This window comes from Helobdella robusta, assembly GCF_000326865.2.
Source record: "Helobdella robusta unplaced genomic scaffold HELROscaffold_55, whole genome shotgun sequence".
Lineage (NCBI taxonomy): Eukaryota > Metazoa > Annelida > Clitellata > Rhynchobdellida > Glossiphoniidae > Helobdella > Helobdella robusta.
In genome coordinates, this window is record NW_008705295.1 from 19403 (window position 1) to 40106 (window position 20704).

General features: G+C 32.6%; 2 protein-coding genes across 2 annotated transcripts; one reads left to right on the forward strand and one right to left on the reverse strand.

The window, feature by feature from the left end:
• Window positions 1-288: 288 nt before the first annotated feature.
• On the forward strand, window positions 289-17755 carry HELRODRAFT_185989 (hypothetical protein). Its single transcript, XM_009028366.1, has 20 exons — window positions 289-318; window positions 1030-1188; window positions 1289-1358; window positions 1592-1643; window positions 1934-2068; window positions 11324-11454; window positions 11873-11962; window positions 12314-12379; window positions 13026-13164; window positions 13456-13515; window positions 14052-14147; window positions 14330-14393; window positions 14808-14859; window positions 15197-15393; window positions 15564-15714; window positions 15937-16024; window positions 16278-16379; window positions 16677-16774; window positions 16953-17453; window positions 17485-17755. The coding sequence occupies exons 2-19, from the start codon at window positions 1121-1123 to the stop codon at window positions 17043-17045; spliced, it is 1752 nt and encodes a 583-aa protein (XP_009026614.1). The 5' UTR covers window positions 289-318; window positions 1030-1120; the 3' UTR covers window positions 17046-17453; window positions 17485-17755.
• Window positions 17756-17805: 50 nt separating this feature from the next.
• On the reverse strand, window positions 17806-18654 carry HELRODRAFT_179526 (hypothetical protein; the record flags this gene model as incomplete). The annotated part of the gene is made up of 2 exons (XM_009028367.1): window positions 17806-18029; window positions 18300-18654. 2 exons carry the CDS (start codon window positions 18652-18654, stop codon window positions 17806-17808), a joined length of 579 nt encoding a protein of 192 aa, XP_009026615.1.
• Window positions 18655-20704: the final 2050 nt, after the last annotated feature.

Consider the following 20704-nt stretch of genomic DNA (forward strand, 5'->3'; position numbering starts at 1 on the left):
GTGCACTTTTAAACGGGTTGAGCTAATTTGGTTCCATGACTTTTTTTTGGTAACGTACTTAAAATAATTGGTATAAATTGGTGCAGGAAACCAAAAGAACCCACAAATTTCAAGAGTTTAAATGTTTGGCAAAAACAAAATATAAAATGTAACAATTCAAACGTTTTTAAGTTTACGTTCAGGTTAAGTGAAGCCTGAAAAAATTTTAAAATATTAAATTCATTACAAAATGCTTTTTGATTCTTTGGCTTTAGATGTTTCTTTGTTGAAGAAAGTAAAAGTAGATTGAAGTTTTCTTTTTCAATGTGTCAGTAGCTGGTAGAGTTTGCGTCAAATGTTTTTTGTATTTATTTATTTTATTTTATTTTAATTTTTGTATGATGAGTTTATTTGTTTGAACTTGTTTGTACTTGAGAATATTGCAAAGATGGATGTTGAGAGTTCATGTTCCATCAGCAGTCAGATGTTGGACTGGTGATTGCTTGGTGTGTTTTTTTTAATTTTTATCACGTTCCAGTTACACCGGTTACGTGTGGTCTCATTTTATGTTTTGGTGAGTTGCGAAATTGGAAATGGAATGAAGGTGTTGAAAAAGATTGAAGATGGAAGATGACATGGAAGAAAATGGAATGTTGTTGAAATTTAAAATTGTCTGTTCTTAATGCTCAGAATCAGAAAATGGGCAGAATTTTTTTTTCAACAAAAGTTATCATTCATTTAATATTGATGACATATCCTCATCATCATTAATTTTGGTTCTGATTTATTATCTTCAAAAAAGAGAAAACCAAACGGTTTTTAATTTTGTAATTTATTAATATTTCATTTTTTGAAAGATTTATTTTATAAAATGTTTATTTCAGCTAGACTGCTTGACAGCTAGAGTTACTTAGATAGAAAAGAGAACAAGCTAAATTTGTATTTTGTTTTGTTTGGTTTGTTAATAGATTTTATTTTCTTTAGTTTAAAAGGTTAAAACACTACTACTCAATGGCCAATAGTTATGCAAATGAAAATTACAATTTTCAGGTCTACTACTTAGAAACTCTAAAACTGACAACGATCAACAAACCAAAATTTCAAACTTCAGTTAATCAGAATTTCAAATACTTGTTGAAAAATGGCTGAATCAAATATTGGAAGTGAAGTTGTCAGTGCTGAAACTCGACAGAAAATTGTGGAACAGTTGTAAGTTGCTTTTCTTTTTTGCTGCATTCAAACTTCAAAGTATTCATAACTAATGGAAACAAATATTTATAAAATTTTGTTTCATTTGGAATTTTTTAAGTAAACTCCACATATCTGGTGCAACAGCTGTGGAATTAGAAAATAGTATCTATGCCAGAAGCTCCAACCATGTAAGTTGTCAAGTTTTATCATTTATTATGTTAATATTTAAGAAACGTTGATTTTTTTTTATTAATATAGGATAACTACAATATAAATTAACTAAAAATGTTATTAACTAACACTCTAGTATATTGATAAAGTCGCTAAATAACATTATTCAATACCTATCTTTTCATTCCATTCAAATGACTAGCTTTTGAGATTACAAGACTTTCTGTATTTTTTTTTCTCAAACCTACAGAAAGATTACATGGCTGATGTACATGCTTCCTATAAGAAACTCGAAGCAATGAGTGAGCTGTACATATTTTTATTCATCATCATCGTCTTCATCATCATCTTCACTGTCTTCATTGTTATCGACTTTCTCAGTAACACTTATTAATTTTGTAAACGTTTCCAACCTTTTCATTAATATTACTATGTAATTTTGTTTTCCATGTCATGTTGTCAGCATGTTGTGTTGCCGTGTTGATTTGCATTTGTGTTGTTGTGTTGATTTGCATTTGTGTTGTTGTGTTGTTGTGTTGATTTGCATTATTTTCATGAACTTATAATTTTTCCACAACCCTGCATCCCGTAGAACAGTTAAGACCGCTGCAGCAACAACAGGGCGGCACCTCAACAATGTCTGTGCCACAGAATTTTGTTGACCCAGCACTCCACCAACAGTCTCTATCTGATCCAATCAATGCTCTGCAACATTTGACTAAGCAAGGTTATTTCTTATTTATTCATTCTTCTCTTTGCTGGTTCGTTCATTTGATTCTTCCATTTATTTGTTTTTTAAATGCATTTATTCCTTTATTGTTTTTCCCATTCTCTCATTTATTCATTTATTCATTCATTCATTCATTCATTTAAGGGGGCTCATTTTATTCCATCATTCATTATTTCATTTAATAATCCAATCATTTTATTCATACATTCATTCATTTTAGAAACATTTTGATAGAGATTTAGAACGTGACCGTGTTAATGAATGTGAGTAGAAATGGTTAATAAATGATTTTCCATCCACTAAGACTCCATTCGCAAAAATTATTTTTCAAATTTTTCAATCTCTAGATAGCATAAAATTGTTGAATGGGCACGATTGTGAGAGTTATTTAATTGAAAATTCCCACGACTGTGTCGATGTTCTTCTGCCTACCACATGAACCAGGATCTTGTTTTTCATCAATCAGTGAGTGCTTGCTCGCTCGCTCGTTCTTCATAATGAGGAACTGGAGGTCGGTGGTAGCGAGAGGTCAGTGAGAAGAAGCGTGATAAGTTAGGAAAGGTAGATAGATACAAATGAGAACGAGAAGATATTTAGAATTAGGAAGTGATGGGCATGAACAAAATGATGATGGTAACTTGGTGAGAATGATGAAAAATGAAAGTTGAAGGATGATTGGTAAAATAATGAAGAGAACTATAAAACTGAAAAGAAGGGTATTAGAATGATGAATGAATGAATGAGTGTGCCAGTGCAAAAATAAAAATTCTGCTATATTTTCATCATTAGTGATCAAATCCCCATATTAAATTAAGCCAGGTCATAGTTCAAATGTCAAAGGGAAGGTCACAGTTAATTAACTAAGTTGATAAATCAAATGTATTAGCTAGATTTAAGTGACTGCTAATTGGTTGGACAAGGATATGGATGAATGGATGGATGGATATGTGATCAGAATCTGTATCTTATTCAATTAAGTGATTGGGGTCGCGATGGGTATGGTGTCTGGCATTTGTGACACATTGTCCGGGTTCGAATGTGAAGAAATCCCCGCTTGTCACATGCAAAAGATTGTCTGATGCATTGATTTGATTTATTCACTGTGTGTTTGTTGTAATGATAATAATATGCCTCCGTCACTTGTTACTATTTATTTTTATCAATTGATATATCAATCAATTGTTATCTTAATTAATTTATGATATATCACAATCAGTCAGTCTCTTCTGCATCCTAATTAAATATCAGGCGGCTTATTTTTCGCCCCAAACGCTTTAAAAGTATTTCTCATTTGTTATTGCCATTCTTTATGTTGATGTCACCATATTTTAACCCATATTTTATTTTATTTCAGCTCTTAGTAATAATAATGATGATAATAATGGTAATTATTATAATAATAATAATAATAATTAATTAATATATAATAATTATAATAATAATAATAATAATTAATATATAATAATTATAATATTATATATTATTATTGTTGTTAATTTTATTAATAATTTTATTATTATTATTATTGCCATTTTTTATTTTTAAAGGATTAAAAGATAATAATGGGATTATGATATTGATTATAAATCGACATTTAAGTACTGCTTGTCAATGATGGCTACAACAAATGTTATTGGCAAGTTATTAAAAATAACGATACTGATTTGGTGTTGTTGTTGATGATGATGATGCTGATTGTGATGATGGTAATGATGTTGATGATGATGTTGATAATGATGTTGATGATGATGATGTTGATAATGATGTTGATGATGATGATGATGTTGATGATGATGTTGAGGATGAGGATGATGTTAATCAGTTATTTGCTTGTTTTGTTTGTTGTTTGTTTGTTGTTTGTTTTGTTATTTTGATGACGACCGTTTATCGTTTTGTTGTTTTTTGTTCTATTTATTTTTGTTGAATGAAAATGAGAAAAATGTTAAAATTCAAAACATTTTTTTTTATACATTTTTTCAATCGTTTGAAAAAAATGAAAATTATAGATTGATCTACAGTCATAAATCGAGACATAATTAGATAGCCAGTTATATGAAATGGTTTTTGAAATGATGATTTGAAACTTCTAAACAAAATCACTTTCTTCTTAGATGGTCTTCTCACTTTCTAGTTTGTGAAGCGTGAATCATAATCGTTATTCATTAAGCCCCAGGCTCGTGAACCGTAGTTATAGTTTCCTTCGGTCAGATGAATTAAAAGTATTTCCATTTTCAATATTTATTGAAATGCAGTTTTATGTAATGTTTTGTTGCGTAATGTTTTTCTATGTAATGTTTTCGCAACAAACTTTGTCTATTAGGTGCCTGTTAACGCTTTGTTTTACCTCCAGCATAATATGTGGAATATTATCAATTGTATAAGCAATTAAAATTTCAGTTTATTGAATGGCCAGTTGGATCTGTTAATAAGTTAATTGCCGGTAATATTCTAAACGTTACCAATCAACCAACAAACAAACAAACCAGCCAAGAAACCAACCGATCTTTTTTATGTAATTTTCAGTTGCGTGGATGTTTGTTGGGGCTTTACTGTGTGGATTTCAAGTTTCAATTTTCTCTATATTTAGACATTATTTAAACTTTTCAATTCATTCTTCCTTCTCATGTCATGTCGGTTGTTGAGTCACAAAAACTTATCCAGAATTTTTAACAATGATTATTTCCAAGTGTCTGATTGAAAATAATTTACGCTAAAATGTCGTTCATGGTGTTTTTTACACGAGAGTGTGTGCGGATGTTTCCTGGAATGTAAGTAAACTGCTGCGACGACTTTATTTATTCTTATGTTTTTCATTATTCCCCAAGTTGCATGCTTCATCTTTCTTGATGATGACGACGACGATGATGATAAGATGAAAACGACTATTGTGTTTGTTGCAAAGGCAACGATGACGATGATGAGAGGATGGCAGAAAATACAGAAACTGAATGGCTGAACGAAAGAATGACTGAAATGTTTCAATTTTTCAAGAAAAGAAGAACTGAATGAATTATAAAAAAGGAATGAGAGTATAAACGAATGAAGATTTTGATTATGATACCCATTGCTGTGCGTCAGCAATCAGCATAGTGATGATGATAACGACAGCGACGAGGATGATAATAAGGTGATTATTGCGATGGTGATATGAATAATGATGATGATGCTAATGATGACGACGATGATGATGGTGAATAGGAATGAAGATGGGATCGACATAAAATAATAATAAATAAATAAATAAATAATAATGATGATGATGAAGATGATGATGACGAAGCTTCCAGCGTTCCGGCGGTGATGATGTTGATGGGAAAGAATATTGCTAGAAAAAGAGGCACATTTTATTCAGCGTATATATGTGCGTACGCAAGTAAGTATGCAGTAACGAAATGATTAGAATGATGATGTGAGAGTGGTGATGATACTGTTGTCATAAATTAATTAACCAACTAAAAATGTTTGCATCATTTATTGTGGTTCTTCATTTTGTAGAAAATTTAATCATTTATAATCATAAAAAAATACTATATAGTGACGTCACTTTGACTATTGCACTATCATGATGATTGTGAAGATGTTATATTTGTAATATTTTTAACAAAATGAAATTGCCACTGGTAGTGGTAGTATTAGTACCAACGAAATGATAGTAGTAGCAGAAGTTGTAGCAGCATCAGTTGTAGTGGCCGGAGAAGTGGTTGTCGTGACGGTAGCAGCAGCAGTAGCAGTCGTAGTGAAGTGGTAGTAAAATGGTAATGGTAGCATTACTTGCCACTGAGCAACGCAGCAATGAAGCAAAGCTAGCATACAATTGAGATGTTAGCAGGCAGGTGGCCACACGCACAGTTTCGTGCAACTACACCAAATGAGAATTTTCGTTCACAGACTCTCATCTTATTATACAGCATGTATATACTTACATATATTTGCACAGATACGTGTATGCATATGCTAGAGGCGCACAACAATTTTTAGTGAAGGGCCAGATTGACAAAAACTTGGAGAATGGACGGCCGAAACTAATCGTCACCATCGACCATTCTAATGAGATGGCTGTGATTGGTGTTTGTTAGCTAGTTTTTATATATCTAGCTTAATTGTGCTTGTTGAAATTTTAAAATTTGCTTCTAAATGTTTATCAGCCAGTTTGTTTCTTGGTTTCGACTTATTAATGTTCATTATTGAAAATGTCTGTCACGTGTATGTACTTCCAAACATATGCATATTCTTTTAAATTTAAAAAATCTTCGGCAACCCTTTAAAATTTTTTAAAACATTCTAATTCAAATTTATAAATTGAGATTTACATGGATCAGATGTTCGTAGATCGATTAATTCCGTCTGAAATTTTTCGGAAGCTTCATCTACGGGAATGGCAAATGGATCCGCAAAAAGCTTCAATTTAATATCATTTGTTTCAAAATTTAGAAACCTATTATTAAAACCCTAGCATATGAAGCTTATATATATATATATATATATATATATATATATATAAAATGTATGTATGTATAAGTATGATTAGTGTAATTATACTTATATATATATATATAAATTTGAATGCATGTATGTATGTATGTACATATATATATATATATATATATATATACTGTGCGCAATACAGACAGACTATCATTGAAACACCAAAAAACTGCTGATGATGAGGATACAAAGATAAGACCAAGATGATGATGGGGAAAAGAATTATAATGTCGATGATGAATATTAAGATGATTGTGATGATGATAGCAGTAATGATGATGATATCGGTTCTGCTGATGATGATGACGATGATGATTACGATTTATTTCTGTCTGAGAGCGTCTCGGTGGACGTTCTTGTGTCTTTGTTCGTTGTGTGCGTTGGTCTGTATGTTTTTACGTCTTTTTATCTGTTTGGTTTCTTCCTGGCTGCATATTTGTGTTTGTATTACTGAGTGTAATGACATTTTATCGTTTGTACTTATTTGTTTGTTTAGTTTGTGTTTGTTAATGTACACACGTCGATGCGTATACTCACGTGCATGTTTTTATACATTTGTGTATGTTTTATTTTTGTACATGCAAATGCGCGCACGCGCGCGAACACACACACAATCGCACGATTGCCGGCTTGTCGTTTATGCGTGATGAATTTTTCTTCCTCTAATGGACAATATGTTTCACTCCATCGTTTTTTTCCATCTACGCATATGCCAATGTGCATGTAGGTGTTTGCATCTGTTTTCCCCTATTTTTCGTACGTGCTTATGCCATTATATTTTGTTATGTACTCGCATATTATATACTATATCAGCTAGTGTTCCTATCAACGATTCTCATTTTCAAATGCTTTTCAATGGCAAATTTCTATCTCTCTTTCATTTCCGAAAAGTCCTTCTTCAGACTACTGACAATAATGTATAGCCATTCGGTAAAACAAGCTGGTAGAGATGACCCTTATAGCTAGGAAGTTGAAGTTTCTATATCATACCAATGTCGTGATGACCAGAAAGGTTGGCTCATGGAAATGTACAATTAACATTTACAGCGAAGCTACAAAGTCGTTTTTTCAAGATCTGATTTGCCATCCAGTCTGAAAAAGATGGCCTCAATAAGTACATTCTTAGAACAACCGAGGGATGGCCAAGAACCGTTTAAGAAAAGGTTTTTCAATGTTCAATTAGGTGATTTGTTATTTGACAGTTTTTTCTTCGTCGCAAATATCACTGAGCAGTATTTAATAGGTGTAGATTTTATGGCAAAACGCGGACTCATAAATGATTCAAGAAAACGCTTTTTTAGATGGAAAAATACAGAGGTGGTAATAAAGTCGTTAATGAATAAAAGTTGTCCAAAAATATGTAGTCGAACCAAATTGCAGCGTTGGAGATCACCAAATCTACTACGTCGAACCAACAGCGATAGCGGAAATTCAAGACAATGTCACAAGATCGGAACATTAAACATGGCGGAATGTTCAATCAAAAGTAAAAAGTTATAGGCGATTGTCTATCCGAAAGCACAACAAACTCTCTGCATGTGCACGTGAAAAAACAGAGCAATGGTCGGCCAGTTGACATCGATAACTTCCTGAAGTTTGCCAAAAGTCTACTGGTTTAGTTCATTTTGAGACCATTTAAAGCTAAAACCTTGTTTGCAGACAAACTTCCAGCTGGAGTCAATCAATCAATCAATCTTCGTTTAGCGTCCAGAGACCCAGCTCCCCGAGTAAGGACGTTGTTTTCTTTGCCATCAATTTTTTGCGCCAAATTAGACGATCAGTTGTATTCATTTCATTGTAATTGAAAATTTTCCAACGAGTTTTAATATTTTATTGCATTCTATCACATTTCTTTCTCGTTGAAATCATCAAACCAACGCTTGATGCATTAGCTTACTAGATCTTCGATTACATACACGCATTTTTATTTCATCATTTCATCTTTTGGTCATTAGATAATGGATTCATTAGTAATGATAACCTCTCTCAACTGCTGGTTGATTTTTTGGCAAGCTGTCTTGTTTTTACGTTTAATGCATTACTTTCTGCGTTTTTTCTGTTGTCTTTATTTGTTATCGACTTATGCAAGTTTGCAATTACAATTAAGGTTATTATTATTTTATTTATTTAATTGCTACAATATTAATGTACATTAATTGCTTTCTCTGTAACCGTTTCCTCTTTGGTTGACCTTGTTATAATTGTTCAATATTGTTTTGTTTCTGTTGTACATTCTCGCTTTCATCCACGAACTTTTTGCATCGTTGTTGTTTGTTGTACGATGCAGACATCTTTCCTCCAAACACTATCAGGACCGCTTCTTCCGGTTGCTGCGATGTCATCAATCTTAATTTAATCATAATCATGATTGTGGCCGTTGTTGTTGCTGCTGTTGTTGTAGCGTCATCATCGTCGTCGTCATCATTGCTTAATCATTTTTTTCATCTTCACATTTTGATTAACCTTATTATTATCACCGTTATCACGATCATCTTTATTATTGTTATCATGTTCATTTGATATTTTATGTAATCGTCATCATCGGCGTCATCATTTTGCACGTACATTTCAGCTGCGATCGTCATCATTGTTTGCAAATCATTCACTTCATCACATTCATCGTTAGTTTATATCGGATGGCGCGGTCGTTTACTGGTAAAGGTGCATGGTACTGCTTTTGCAATGACTGGTAGTTTTTGATACCTCTGAGTAATACTGAAGAGAATATCTTAAAGAAAGTATCACCAGCCAACATTTCTTAGTATCTTTAGTAAGTATCGAATAAGTCTCTCAACACCAACCTATTTTGATTTATCATCGTTATATCATTCCAATGCACCACATCGCACAATTCCTCATCTTAAATATCACCACATCATCTCTCTCTCTCCCTCTTGCAAATATAATACGACGTTTTAATTATCCAACTGGACTAATGAGATCACACACGCAATCACACACCACGCCACGTCCACTTGTCTATTAAGCTATATCCACACACACGCACACACACTCATATGTATTTTTATATATACCCACGCACACCCACACACACTTGTATATATATATATATATATATATTTATATATATATAACATGAAAATACAAATAAATGAAATTCTTACATATAGATAGATCATATAAGCTTTGTTGGGCTTCCGAGTTTGCTTGCATATGTGTGTGTGATGCAGTGGTGCATTACTATGCATGCAATATTCCAACATCCATGTCTCATTTCATATATATATATATATATATATATATATATATTTATATGCATTTGTCACTATACAAATGTTTATTATGTGCTAGAAAAATATATTGTATAAGTAGAAGCCTATGATGTGTGTTGATTTGTTTGTACGGCGTTTTCTGGTCTCAGTGCTTTTACATCGATATTGGATACCTTATAATTTGTGGCGAAGAATTTGTTTACCTGTTTTGTTATAGTTTGTATAACATTTATAACATGGATCATAGATACATCGAGACATCTATGCATATGCAACGTAGATGAGATCTGTATATATATATATATATATATATATATATATATGTATGTATATATATGTATGTATATATATATATATGTATATATATAATGTGTGGTTTGGTTAATTGTTATGAATCAAGTTGATAGTTTGACGTCTGCTCTGCTCTTCCATTTCATTACTGGTTTTTTATTTTCTTTGAAGTTTTTTAACTTTTTCTTAAATTTCACTCTTAGTATTGTAGGCAACTATTTAAATATGAAATTGTTTTAAAGTTGAGCTTGCTACTGAAATTAACTCTTTATAACATTTTTTTCTTAATGAAGCTGTGTTAAACTTTTAACTACCATACTTTCCATCAGTACTGCAAATAAAAATTTGTTGTGAACACTTCTGGAGGAAACTACAAATGAATATCCCAAAAATTACATTTACAAAAAAATTAATTAAAAAATTAATTAAAAAAAAAAATTTTTATTTGAGAAATATTCAGAGCAATATTTATTGATCTCTTGTTACGTTATAATTTATAAGTGATCTTCACTAAGGCTTGATGATTACCTCTACTTCTTCATCCAATAATGTTCCAATCAAACAACACTTGGCCTGACTGGTCGTTGGTGACTCCAAATGATAATAACAATAGTAACTTCTATCATGGTTGGCTTTTTATTTTATTTAAGCATGCATTTATTAATTTTATTTCTTATAAATAATACATACATCTTTGTGTATATATGTATTGTGTACCTATTTGTGTGTTTGCGTGCGCGTGTGTGCGTGTGTGTCTTTATATGTCGGTTTACTTTCAAGTGGATTGCACTGTATTGCGTTGTTTCTCATTTTAGAGTCGTTGTTCTTTAAAATCTGCTTTGATGTTGTGGGTTTTTATATACTATGACGTCATAAACTTCAAAGTTCCATAGTTCCTCTTCCCGACTGATTATTATTATTATTATTATTATTATTATTATTATTATTATTATTTTGCCCTATTAACAAGCTCAAAGATATTTCAAGCATAATTTAAATTAATTGATCCTATGATGTTAATTACAAAATAAGACTTTAAATTTATCACTTTGTTTTGAATGCGTTTTTTTTTGTCAGTTGGGCCACGGCTTTGTCTAAACTTTAAGAAACGTATCAATCATCATCATCATTGCTATTGCATCATCATCACCACATCATCATCACTTTCGTTTTTATAATTAACATCGTCATCGTAACCATCACAGTCTTATCACGTCTTCGTCGTCATCATCTACAAACACAGGCCAGTCTCCGTTGCAGTCGAATCAAATGGTTAGGCCGCCCGGTCAGGTGCCAGCTGTGTTGCAGCCAAGATATCCAACACATCCTGGTGCTGTTCCTGGAGGGTTGGGAGTTAGGATTGTGGGGCAACAGGTTAGTCTCATTTGATTGGCCGGTGATTTGATTGACTTGTTGATTGGTTACTTGGTTGGCTGGCTTAGAGGCAGCTTGTATTATTTTATATGTTTGGTTGAATTATTCGTTCTCTGTTATTGGATCATTCATTTGCGTGATTATTGAGTGTTGATGTTCTTTGTACGCACGATTATTGAGTGTTGGTGTTCTTTGTACCTTTTCGCAATGATCATGCAGCTGTCTTACTTTCCTCTGCAATGTCCAGAAGAACATCCACAATCAACAAATTGACATGACTGCGTGAATGGTTGCATCGTCACTCACCTTTATGTTTGCTTTCTGATTCGAATTGTTATTCAAACACGATCACTGCTGCTTCTCTTCGCTCGTACGAACATTGGACATCTCATACGTTGGTTGTGGCTGTTTTCATCAGGTATTAAAAGGTGATGTCTTGATGGGTCAACAGCAGCAGAATCGTATGCCAGCCGTTGTACAGGCCAACCAAATGATGGCATCAGACCAGGTGGTTATGACGATGTTGATGATGGGGAAACGTGATGAAGATGACAGTGGTGATGTTGATAACATAACTATCAAATGATGGTGATGAAAATGGAGATAGTTAGATCTAGAAAGGAATGTTGCCAGATAGCTTACGTTATCATGTTAAAACGACTCCATCTAATTACAGTTATACAATACTTTTATTAACTTTCCTTAAAGAAAAGTTTACAAAAATAATTTATAAACTTTAGCATCGAATGTAAAAGGTTGATATATTTCTGATAAATAAATAACTTCGGCACATTTATACGAAACTTACGTAACTAATAACTTTTATAGTTAAAAGTGTATACAAATTTCATTGGTACAGTTTCAAGGTGGAATCCCAGGGCAATTCCAATCGCACATGCAGAGCAGGATGCAACAATTCAATCAGGTACGTTCAAAGAAATGGAAATCTTTTCTTAACAATTTCATTCACGCAAATAAATTATGCTTATAATCAAACAAAAAAAAGGCAAAATGACATGAATTATTTTGTGCTACAACAAAGATTGCAAAAAATATGTTGGCTTGCTTTTGGAAATAAAAGCAGCAGCGAAATGAAAAGGTCAAAAATCCAAAATAACAAACAGCCTTAATCAGCAAAAGACAAGCTGCAATTGTTAATTCCCAAACAGTTGGTAAATAAAAATATTTGGACAAGTAAATTTATACAAACATATCGTACGTATATAATAAATCCTCGCGTTCAACCAATTCTTTTTATTATACAAATAATAATAATTTGTTCGTGAGCTTTCCGACATTTAGTTGTTCTTCGAAGGATACATCCAACGATACTTACTTCGGTCCCACTTTAGTTTTTTACTTTACAATTTTTTTTATTATTGACGTGACCCGTCTACGGCCTGTCTTAAAATATTGATGAATAAGTTGGGGTAAGAATTAGAAACAGTATTCTTAAAAGTCATTCTTCGCATCTTTTCAATCAATTTAACAATTTTAAATTAATTGTAAGATATGTAACCCATTAGTTAGTTGGCCATTGAGTAAACTAGGCACATAATTGATTTGAATAGCAGGTGGCCGGCAGTCCAGGTGGCGGGCAGGCACAACAGCACCTACTGCCATCGCCTGGCTCCAGTATGACGGTCCCTTCACCGAGTAATTTGAATGCTGTCAACCCCTCACCATCCATGCAACAACAGATGATGATAGGTTTTTGAAGATGATGGTGACGACAACGATGATGGTGATGATGTGGTGAATAATGACGGTGATGAATATTTAACTTGCTGTTTTGTTCTCATTGATAATTTGGGGGGTTAGACTTATTATACACGCACACTGACACACACACACACACACACACACACATACACATACGTACAGGTACACGCATATATCCTCGCCATAATCTCCCTCAATATCATCATTATTGTTATCATTTACGTCATTCCATTTCATCATTATCTTCTTCTTCATCATCATCATCATTGACATCAATAGGTTTGTCACCATCATCTCGGATGTCTCTACCGTCACCTGGTAGTCATCTCAACACCCCTGGTTTGTTCGTTCGTTTGTTCGTTCGTTCGTTCGTTTGTTTATATTCATGATATTCAGTGCTTATGTTTGTTCATGTGTTTTGCTAGTGTGTCTGTATGCTTGTTTGTTTGCCTCATTTTCTCGTTTTCATTTTGTTTATCCGCTTGTTTATTTGTTTGTTTATTGATTTTATTGAATGTTGTTACTGCACATCCAACCTGACGTGTTCATTCTTTATCTTCAGTAGTAATTTACTTCTGCAATCTCATTCGCAATTATCAATTCAATGAGTTTATTTGAAATATTTGTAATAGGATGTTCAAATACACAAATACAAATAATTACCTCTGCTGTGCTAAATTAAGAAATAATCGCATTATTCAAAATAATAGTCAATGGTCGTTTTAAAATTGAAATTTTTTAATCACCTGTAGAACTTTTCATGAAATGTTTTTGTGATAATATTAATATTGAAATCTATATTAGTTATTATTTTCTTATTTTGATTAAATATATAACCTCCTGGTGCAATTGAACTTTCTAAAAAAAAAATTCAGCGAGTGAGGAGCAGGAATATTTGCAGAAGTGGGAGCAACTGCAGAAGTACCTGGAACCCCTGAAGAAGATGATTTTGAAGATTGATAAAGATGAAGGTTGATGATGGTGATGACGACGATGTGGTTGCAATGGTTGTGATGATGATGGGGATGTTGGTGGTGTTGATGACGATGATGATGGCTGTAATTGTGATGATGAGAAGGATGGTGGAATAAAAGGATAATGATTAATTGACACCTTTAATTTAATGTCAATATGGAATGAAAATGATAAACAGATAGGAAGATGGATATGAACAAGATGAAGAACCTACTGGATATACTGTCAGATAGGTCAAAAAGGTGGGAATATTTTTATAACCTTTTCACATTAATGTGTGCTGCTGAATGAGTGTACGTTTGAAGTTGTTGAATTGGCGTGTATCATAGTGTATAATATCATATCTTAGTATCATAGCTGATCACTCTCATACGCAGTTTCATTACTCCAATGATGGTGTTTCGTAATTTAACTTCATGTCTTCACTCAGTTTATCTAACAATGTTGAAGCTGCATCAAGTTCTTAGTTATTTATTTTTCCTTTATTTCTTGTCATAATTAGAGGTTCCAGACCTCATTAATTATAATTAATTCCATAGGCAAATTTAAGTATAAATCATAGCAGATAAATGATTTCTAAATTAAATTTTGTTGTGACTTCTATCGTGTCAAAAGTTTAAAATACTTAACGATGACGTCATATTTCCATTGCACAGGTTGCCGTTGAGTACCTTGCTCAAATGCGAATCAGTGTTAGAGAGGCAGCTGGTTTGTTGCTCATTATGATTGATTTAATAATTTTCTGATTGATTGCTGCTATCTTATGGGGGCTCTCTAATAGGGTTGATTTTTTTTATTTAATTATTTGTATTGTATTGCATTGCTTTGTAGACTTGTAAAGCGCTTGAGCTAGCTGTCTTCAGAGACGTTAAATAGTTGAAAAATATCGCCGATCAGCAAAAATGTTTATTATAAAATATCAGCTATATCTAACTAGTCACAAATACTCACAAAAAATAATATATCAATTAACTAATAGTCAGAAACGAATCATCATTTGAAACAGCGTTATTCAAAACACCATTTGACGACGATTAACACACAGAACGTCCCTTCTTCGCCGTCTGCAGCTGGTCATTCAGGGTCAGCTGGTGGCAGCAGCTCGTCAGCTGAGGAACCCCTTGCGATGGGCCAGGAACTGTACGATGTCCTGAAGGCCAACATCAAGAGGCCTGATTTCCACGACGTCCTCAAGAAAACATTTGAAGGGGCTGTCAGGTTGATCCCCATGCCCGAGCATATGTTGGTATTTCAGCTTTATTTGGGTGTTTGCTGTTATTTTTGTTTTATTGAGATATGTGGGTGTTTCCGTGTTGCTGATTGAAATATGCTGGCGTCTTTGAAATTTTCTGTTAGGAAATTTTTTGTGATAATTTTGCAGTGTTAAATCATTTTCATGGTTTTACTCTCAGAGAATACAAGAGAACGAAGTCAAAATTGCCGAAGTACTCTCCGGCTGTCAGACCTTTAAGGAAAACTGCAGAGTCATATACAAGCTCTGATCTCATTCTCCAGAGAAATGTGCTAGGAAATGACGAAATCAACGAAAGCATACAGAACGAGGTTGTCTCTTTAATTAATGGAATAGATTGATTTATTGATTGACAAATTGATTGAATTGATTGATTGTGTGAGTGATTGATTAATCGATTGATTCATCAGAAGATAAGTTTGCTGGATCTATAATTTATTTATCTTAGTCTGTTCAGGTGATTATCTAGTTACTGGAGAATTGAATAAAATTATGTGAAATAATTTTTTGTAATTGTCCTATTGAATGTGCAGGTGTTGTACCTAGATGATAGGTATCTCATTCAATTGGATACAATGCACATTACCGGATCAGAAAGCATTCTGCTATCTTGTACTTTCGGTTTGCCATGTTACGAATTAATATTATTTCATTAATTTGGGGAAATGTGCATTATTGCTTTTATCACTGCACCGCTTATCTCTTAAGTTTTTCAATGCAACTTTTAAGCAATTTTGTCAATTTTCGCGTGATATTTTTAGTTGTTTTAGCTCTTCCGACGTGTTTTTCTTTCATCATATTTTTATTATATTTTCATCATCTCATCATCTTGTCTCCATCATGCCATCATATTTCCACCTCCGAATTCTGACAGATGATCTAAATTTACCAAAAGTTCCAAGCCTGATCATCCAAGTGCCATCAACCTACCCTAACTCATTCAATCCTCAAGTCTTATATTTAGAGAACAATCTTGGTTAGCGTGATTTTAAGCAGACAACTGCTATGATCATTTTGATGCTGTGTGATTGAACATCATTTATGCCGTTTATAATGAATAGAGATTTAATACATTAGGTATTGTAATAATTTTGATCTTTATATAAATGGCTGATACTTGTTTTTAACAGATATCGGAATAATTTACGTGTTTTAATTCAAATTTTAAAGTTGTAGGGATAATAAGTCCGCTATAAAATTATAACTAATTTATTCCTTTACTCAATTCTTCAGTTTTGGTCATCTTTCTTCACCATGTTTTTTTCCTTCCCAGAGACTTCCCCGTTCTTCGATCGTTTGCGCGCGAACATGCTGCGAGAAGTGGGTCGCCTCGGTAAGAAACATTCCCTGACGGAGTTGCTCGTCTTATGGGTAGGAATATGTATGGCATGCATGGAATTAAGGGTGAATGGATAGATGGTTGGTTGGACAAATGAGTGGATAGATAAATAGGTATAGATAGTTGAGCGGTTAAGTGTTCGGATGTATGAATGAAAAGTTTGAACAAAAAATGTTTACATCGTTTTGAATTGTTTGATCATTAATACAGGAAAGAGTCATAAAAATGTCTATCACGACTAACACATCGTTAGAAGTCACGTCAGAATATCCACACCTTCCTGAAAGTTCCATCTCTGATTAAATTTGGGAGCACTTTCAAATTTTTTACACGCTATAAAATAACAGTATCGATCGATCAATTAACTGATTGGACGTTTTTTATTTTGTAAGAATTTTGTTGACATGCATTTTTTCCCTATATGTTTACATACATATATATATATATACATATTTGTTGTAAATTAGAGATGCACAGAATATTTGACTCCCGAAATTTGATAGTGGGTTTCGGCCATTTTTAAAGGCTGAAGAACCAAATGTTGCAATTTCCGTTTAAGCCGTCAATTTTTTTTATTTCAGAACATTAATGGTTGATTATTATTATTAGCAGAAAATTTATTTTGGACATCGCAGCTGTTAAAACATCTGGGTTTGAACACAAAATTTAATATTATTTCGATTATGTGTTATTGGCTAGACATGAATAGCCATTTTTGTTTTCATTCTAAAAAATTTTTTTTTTCAAAATTGTTGGTAATTTGGTATTCGGTTGAGTAGTAAATCAGATATTAAGTAGCAGATCAAATAATTTACTATTTGGTGCATATCTAATATAAGTACACATGAAATATATTTATATACATAGTTTGTTTGTAGAACATTGTGTGCGATTTTATACTTTGGTTCGTTGATACGCACACATTCTTCACTCACATGTTATATGCATTGAATATCAAAACGTAGAACATCACCGTTTAAAAAATACATCTAATGTATTTTGAAAAAACAAAATCATTGTCAAATTGATTTGGATAACCATGCCGATATGATCTGATTTTCGTTTACGTGCAAAGTTTCAGGACATCGTTGAAATATGTGCTAGCTGGGCAACTAAAAATGTAGCAGTACCCGTTCGAACACTGGATAAATTTTGCTGGGTCTATGTCAGGAAACAAAGTATTTGGATTGTCTGTAGTAGGAATGGCATTCGGGCAGGGATTGTTAAGAGCACAGTCGAAGCCATTTACCATAACAGTTGTCATTGACAATTTATCGGGGATAGTTGCTGTGGTTGGTAATTCATTGGTAGTTGTTGGTTGTTTAGTTGCTACAGTCGTCTCAGTGGTTGGTTTTGGCGGTTCGAACAGAGCTTCAAATGTAAAAAAATATATTGGTTGGTTAATATATCGCAGATAATTTTGATGTGAACAACCACGTCATTATGCCAAGCACATGAAAGCAAAGAAGCACATTTTTATTGAAGAACTATTAATATTCTTTTATTAAATAAATTACAATTTTTTTTAATAAAATGTCAATTATTTTTATGACCAACCATTATTGACGTAAGCGAGAAATCCATTGATTTGAAGAACATGTTGGCAGTTAGAAGATGGAAACAAGCGACAATCTCCAGCAGTTCCATAGACATTACTCTGGTAATAATAATTGAATCTTCTGCAGGTCGGTAGGATGCTGCAATAAGCTGCACATCTTTGCACTGATCTTACGGAGTATTGTGTTGTTTCTGATGTGTCGGGATAACATGTGGACGATGGTGCTGTTGGTATCTTGGTGTAGGTCGATGATATGGAAGAAGAGAACGATGGTGATAAAAAAAATAAAAAGAATGACGTTGAAATTAAAACTTCTTTGATGATTGATTTCTTGTTGCACTTCACGAGTTTCATAGTGGCTAGGATTAGCATTAATGATGACTACTACTATTTGGTGGGTTTCGCAAAATTTAATTAAAATGTATGTTTTTTCTATTATCGTTATGAATTTATTTATAGAATTAACCTGAATTTATTATTTTGAGTTAATTTTATCATTGAAAAATTCTCATCTAGAAAATCAAATTAATAAATTGGTTTTCATGATCAAGTGAAGATATAATTTTTCTGTAAAATCGAAGATACAAGCAGAACAATCCAAGTTTTTATTTTATACCGTAGCGAATGTTAACATGTCATCCCTATGCTATGGCATTCTAGTGTATAGAATTTACTTTCTTGCATACAAAAATATATACCATGTATATGTATTTTCTTCAGAAGTTTTTTTCATACATTTTCTTCAACTCGTATATGCGACTCTTAATATAATGCGCACATGTATCGTGGACGAGAAGTTGTCGGGTCCTAATATACCGTAGTTTGATGTTTGCTACTGGGTTTCAAAAAATTGTTTGTGTTTTTAAATGAATATATAAAATACTGAATCCAGACTGACTGCACATTTTGTTTGAAAGGAGTTTATGAAGCTGGCGGGACTTGAATCTGGTCCTCCACAAAAATTATCCAATTTATAACGGGTCGCAACTTTTATTTTCTTCCCAAACTTTGACAAACTGCTACATTTTTTTTGAAAAGCTTGGCGGAAAAAGGTACCCTTTTCATTCTGAAAAATACGAGACACGAGCTTAATGACGCACTCAAGTATGCACTTGTATCTCATTTTCTCATATATATATATATATATATATATATATATATATAATATTGTTTCAGGATGTATTTGGACTGGGACTCACGTACCTTGATACGTGCATCTGATCACGCACGAATCGCTTTATTGCAGCGGTTTGTTTTATTGATTGCTCGACAAATCTATATCCGTTTTTAGAATTGAGCTGTCAAGGTCGTTGTAAGTTGTCCAAGGTTTAATCGGGTGTCACTTAATTTAAAAACGAATAACTTTAATCTATGCGTTTTGATATTCGTGACCATGAATAGACACACTCCTAAGTATTTGTCCAATAAACTCAAAATGAAATCATTTCTTAGTGTTCAGCAGTTTGAAATAGCTACCAGGGGATATGAGAATGTCTGTATTAGGCAATGATCAATGATGTTAGTTTTTCTAAGAAGAAACTAAAAAATTATTTATTTGAACTGTGATGTTAAGTTTTCATTGTTAATTTCATTTGCTTTAAATGAACTTTTGCTTTTGCTTTTCTTTGAATGTTCGGTTCTATTTTATTAGTGTGCGTCTCATCCATTCCCATTTTTGAACAGATAATTTTGAGAATTTTATTTTCATTTGCTGTTTTTTAAATTTTATTTAACAAGAATAACAACAACAACAATAATAACAATATATTAATATTATTATTGATATTATTATTACTAATATTATATTAATGATTATGATAATGATAAAGACGATGTCAACATGCACAAGCACTATTGATGCACTTACTAACGTATGGTGCGCACTTTAGACCATTCCAAAGAAACGTACGGTCCAAAGAAATTTATTCCAATTTTTAAATTCTTATTGTTTTCATAATTTTAAGTTATTTTTAATTATCATTTTATTTATATATTTTTCATAATACATAAGATAACACAAAAGAGAGAGAGAGAGGGAGAGAGAAAGGGGGGGGGAGAGAACAGAGATAATGAGGATAATGAAAAGACGTCCATAACAGCAATAAAATAACACATTAACTTTGCACATAAAATTGTACAATTGTTGTGCCACATTCTCATACTTGTCATCTCATTCATAGAAATAACAAGGAAAACCAGTGTTAAGAATTACTTTTTTTTTAATTCCACGAATTCGTTTATTCCAAAAGAAATAAAACAGGCAATCAAAAAAGCAAGCTTGTGCAGACTACCTTAACTAAGTGCATAAAAGTAGAAAAATAAAATATATACATACATATATACTTAGGAACGAAGTTTTCATTAATACATATTTTGTTAAATTTATTTGCCCATTTTGCATTTA

What these genes read in the sequence shown, in the direction of transcription:
- HELRODRAFT_185989 (XM_009028366.1), top strand. Translation starts at nt 1,121, where the DNA reads ATGGCTGAATCAAATATTGGAAGTGAAGTTGTCAGTGCTGAAACTCGA. An exon ending in TTAGGATTGTGGGGCAACAG is followed by an intron (nt 11,455 to 11,872) that starts GTTAGTCTCATT and finishes TGTTTTCATCAG; the next exon opens with GTATTAAAAGGTGATGTCTT. An exon ending in ATCCCCATGCCCGAGCATAT is followed by an intron (nt 15,394 to 15,563) that starts GTTGGTATTTCA and finishes TTTTACTCTCAG; the next exon opens with AGAATACAAGAGAACGAAGT.